Below are 4,731 nucleotides of genomic sequence, written 5' to 3' on the forward strand. Positions count from 1 at the left end.
ACACACACACACACACACACACACACACACACACACACAGGTATGTGTCTATACGTACATACCTATATATATATGTATATATATATGAAAGAGTGTCTGGGTTTACTGTATGTATATTATTCGTGTGTGTGTTATAGTATCTGTGTTACATGAGAATGTATGTATGTATGTATGTATGTATGTTGCTGCGTGCGTGTATGTTAGTGTGAATTTGTGTGCATGTGTTTCATTGGAATGGAAGCAGAGACAGATAGCATTGACCTTCCTCTCTGCTACCATCTTCACTTCCACACCACCACCATCTCCAAACCAACAAAAGACATTCTGTTTCCAGTCCTGTCAGAAATAGTTCATTCTGAAAATACACAGTAATGTCTGTGGGCTCCATTAGTTCTTACTACTACTACTATTACCTTAGCAATAATGTCACCCCCACCTTATCATCATCACAACCACTACTCAGTCTCCAGTTCTGTAGTAGTAGTAGTAATAGTAGTGGTAGTAATAATAATAATAATTCTTTCTACTGGAAGCACAAAGCTTCAAATTTGGGGGAAGGGATAAGTCAATTATATTGACCCCAGTGTTTAACTGGTTCTTAATTTATTGACCCCGAAAGGATCAAAGGCAAAGTTGACCGTGGCAGAATAATAATGATAATAATAATAATACTTTCTACTATAGGCACAAGGCCTGAAATTTTGGGGTCAGCTGACTAGTCAATTACATCAACCCTAGTGCTTAACTGGTACTTAATTTATCGACCCTGAAAGGATGAGAGACAAAGTCAACCTCAGCGGAATTTGAACTCAGAACATAAAGACGGATGAAACGCCGCTTAGCATTTTGCCTGGCACATTAACAATTCTACCAGCTTGCCACCATAATGTTTCTCATTTAGGCACAAGGTCAAAAAGTTTGAGGGGAGGGGTAAGTTGACACCATTAACCCCATAACTTGATGGTGCCTTACTTTATCAACCCTGGAGGTGTGGCTGTGTGTTAAGAAGTTCGCTTTGCAACTCTATGGTTCTGGGTTCAATCCCACTGCGTGGCACCTTAGACAAGTTTCTTGTGAGTGGATTTGGTAGATGGAAACTGAAAAGAGTCCATTGCTTATGTGTGTGATTGTTTCCCCCTCCACTTGGCAACTGGTGCTGGTTTGTTAACGTCCCTATAACTGAGCAGTTCAGCAAAAAGAGATTGATTTAATAAGTACTTGGCTTGAAAATACAAGTACTAGGGTTGATTTAACTATGCTCTTCAAGGTGGTGCCCAACTTGACCACATTCCAATGACTGAAACAAAAAATAAAATGTAAAAGATATACCTCTTTTCTCTCTTCTGCTTGTTTCAGTCACTTGACTGCTGCCATGCTGGGGCACCACTTTGAATTTTTTGTCAAATGAATTGACCCCACTACTTATATATTTTAAGCCTGATACTTATTTTATCAATTTCTATGTCAAACTGCTAAGTTATAGGAACATAACACACCTACACAGATTATCAAGGTGTGGGGGACAAACAGACACACACACTCATATATATATGGCAGGCTTTTTTCAGTTTCTGTCTACCAAATCCACTGACAAAGCTTTTTTGTCAGCCCAACTAAACCTGGAACCATGTGGTTTGAAAGCAAACTTCTTACCACACACCCACACCTGTGAATTATATATATCTAATATAATAAATGCAAAAACTAATTTCTGTGTGTCAGTGTGTAACACTTTGACTCCCCCTCTCACTATTCAGTGACACTCCTACTATTCCTCATGTTGGGGTGAGAGTAATAGTAGACATAGAGATGGTAGTAGATTGACAATTGTGATGGTAATGGGGTGATAGTATGAAGAAGTCAGGGACAATGGTGATAGTAAACAATGTGAAAGACAGTGGTGATGGTGGTGAAGAGGAAGCCAGTGAAGTCAAAGGTCTTGATGGTAGTAGCATGAGAAGTCTGAATGGTGTGTGTATGCCAGTTGTGGTGGCGATTGTGGGGACAGAAAAAAATTTTACTGACCCCTGAATAGGAAGACAAAAAGAAATGTTTATCATGCAGGTTTGCAATAAGTTCCAAGTCAACAAATTATATCATTGTTTTGATGAAAATTGTTCATTGCTTGAAAAATATTGTTGAAGTTTAATAAAATTTAATATGTACTTAATGCATGAAGTGTCATTTTTGTGCCCAAGGTCCAATGAAAAGCCCCCATGCCCCAGGAGATAGCTTAAAAGCTGCCCGATAGGATGGTTTTAAACTAGTACACACACACACATACATGAGTTCCATTTGTGTTTTAACCTTGGAGTTTGATTTATTAAGCCTGTCCATGGATACTGGCCACAGCTATAAAATAGAAATGGACTGTTTTACTGCTGATACATCTGGAAATCCATAATGTGTCCTCTGTGTTGTCATGAAAGGTGACTAAAAGAGATTGAGGTTGGATTTGCACTCAACCTCATAAAACCTTCACCAGAAAAACTACCCAAACAGACCCAACAAGTTCACTTCTCTGAGGAATTATCTTGAGTGCCTATAAGGCAAGTTGTATAGGGAAAACCCTGGAGGACAGGATGAGTTGGAGGGTTGTCACCTGAGTGGCACAAAGGTATCATTCACCAAGAGTATGGAATCATCAATAAATGGTGGTTGGGTTACAGGCTGCTGACAGTGTGTACCCTCCATACCTAACCTGTTCCTTGAAAGAATATAAATTAGAGTTAAACTTTATACTGAATGATATTATTTTGTAAATTGTTCATTAGAATGGTAATATTGTTATGTGATGGTTTGAAACATATATCATTTGGTTGTTGTTATGTTCATTTTTCTTTGCTATCAAGGGTTAGATGAGTATATTATTGTTGCATTGTTTTATAGACAAATACAGGTATATTAAATACCATACAACATAAATTCATGATTTATTAGAATTATCTCTGTCTCCAGTAGATGTATCATAATTTGAAAATGGCATTTAAGACCAGCTCCATTTGAAAAGGGAGATAATCACAAGAATCAAGGATTCTCCAAAACTGACATGCCATTAATGAAGGGGATAGGCTTCTTGTGTGGAGGTATGGGGACAGCCATGGACATGCATTTCTAGCTCAGTAGCTTTTATCAGCACAACAATTGTCCAACTTTATCTCCTGTGACCAAGAGACATAGATTTATACAAAATGGAGAAGAACACATTTATGGTCTAGCTTATTTGCATAATTTAAATGAAATTGAGCTAAGAGAAATAACTTTGAGTGGTCAGTGGTATGTATTTGAACAGCAGATAAATACAGGTATATCAAATACCATACAGCATAAATTCCTGGCTTATTAAAATCATCTCCAACTCTAAAGGATGTTTCGTAATTACTAAATGGTAATTAAAGACCAGCGCCAAATGAGAAAGGGAGATAATCACTAGAATCCAGTAAAATTGTCATTAAAAAAAGAACAAACTTATTGTTTTATAGCTGGATGCCCTTCTTTTTGCTAACCCTTACCTGCTTTTCAAGTAAGGGATTTCTAATTCCATAATCCATTCATAAGACTCTCAGCTTGGGATTATTGTAAATGGCACTTACCCACAACACACACACACACATGCTAATGCCTTTATATCTTATATTTTCAGGTGTCAAACCGTGACAATTCTGTGGCCCAGCAGGTTGCCGGTGGTGACCCAGCATATGCTAGACCACATAAGCTCCGAAATGAGAGTGCAGGGACAACATCTGCAGCCACTTCCTCAATGAGTGCCACCAGTGTGACTGCAAAAGGTGACCAGCTGGACAGTATGCTGGGCAGTTTGCAGTCCGATATGAACAGACAAGGGGTGAGCACCAAAACCAAGGGCCTGTGTGCTGCATGTAACAAACCTGTCGTCAGTCAGGTAAGGAGTTGCTGTCTTTTTACTTACTATTTTCAATTGTTGCAGTACATCCACATTGGGCAGGGTACATCATTTACCAAGAAGTACTTGATAAATTTTGTTGTCCCTTTCCTCTACTTCCATTCTCCTATCCTATTGCCTTTTAACCCTTTGTCATAATTTTGCCCTTAACATTCATATTTGTTTTCATACTTTTAGTTATTGGAGGTTAATTTGGTTTTAGCTGGTGGGTACTCTATGATCACAGAATGTATTGCACACAATAAAAACATGGGTATCATATGTGATCCACAGAGCACATTCTTTTATTCGTTTTGGTCATTTGACTGTGGCCATGCTGAAGCACTGCCTTTAGTCAAGCAAATTGACCCCAGGACTTATTCTTTGTAAGCCTAGTACTTATTCTATCGGTTTCTCTTGCCAAACTGCTAAGTGACAGGGATGTAAACACACCAGCATCGGTTGTCAACAAAGACACACAAACATATACATACATACATACATACATACATATATATATATATATATATGCGAGTAAAGATAAATACAAAAAAGGTGGGGGTTTTTTGTATGATTGTGTATAGAGGAATATATTATTTTGCTTAAAAGAGTTCCAACACTGTCTGTTTTTTATGTTTTATTTATATTCCTGCAGAACTAATGTGGGGTATAGAATATGGAATATACAATATACAATATAAAATAAAATAAAATAAAAATGGATGGCACCATGAAAGAAAGTATTGAATGTAGATGAAATATTGAGTGTTCAATATAAAGGATCAAATATATAAATATATAAATATAAATATATATATATAAAGGCGACT

The 4,731-nt window shown here is 37.3% G+C and overlaps 1 protein-coding gene across 2 annotated transcripts in view; it reads left to right on the forward strand.

Annotated features, from left to right (window-relative positions):
* LOC106874417 (PDZ and LIM domain protein Zasp) overlaps positions 1–4,731 on the forward strand; it is a 389,352-nt gene that overhangs the window by 375,875 nt on the left and 8,746 nt on the right. For both annotated transcript variants that reach the window (XM_052976751.1, XM_052976750.1), the window contains exon 9: positions 3,644–3,901. In XM_052976751.1, the coding sequence (XP_052832711.1) occupies positions 3,644–3,901 (258 nt within the window). The remainder of the gene's footprint in view (positions 1–3,643; positions 3,902–4,731) is intronic.

The sequence above is a fragment of the Octopus bimaculoides genome, chromosome 25 (genome assembly GCF_001194135.2).
Source record: "Octopus bimaculoides isolate UCB-OBI-ISO-001 chromosome 25, ASM119413v2, whole genome shotgun sequence".
Taxonomy (NCBI): Eukaryota; Metazoa; Mollusca; class Cephalopoda; order Octopoda; family Octopodidae; genus Octopus; species Octopus bimaculoides.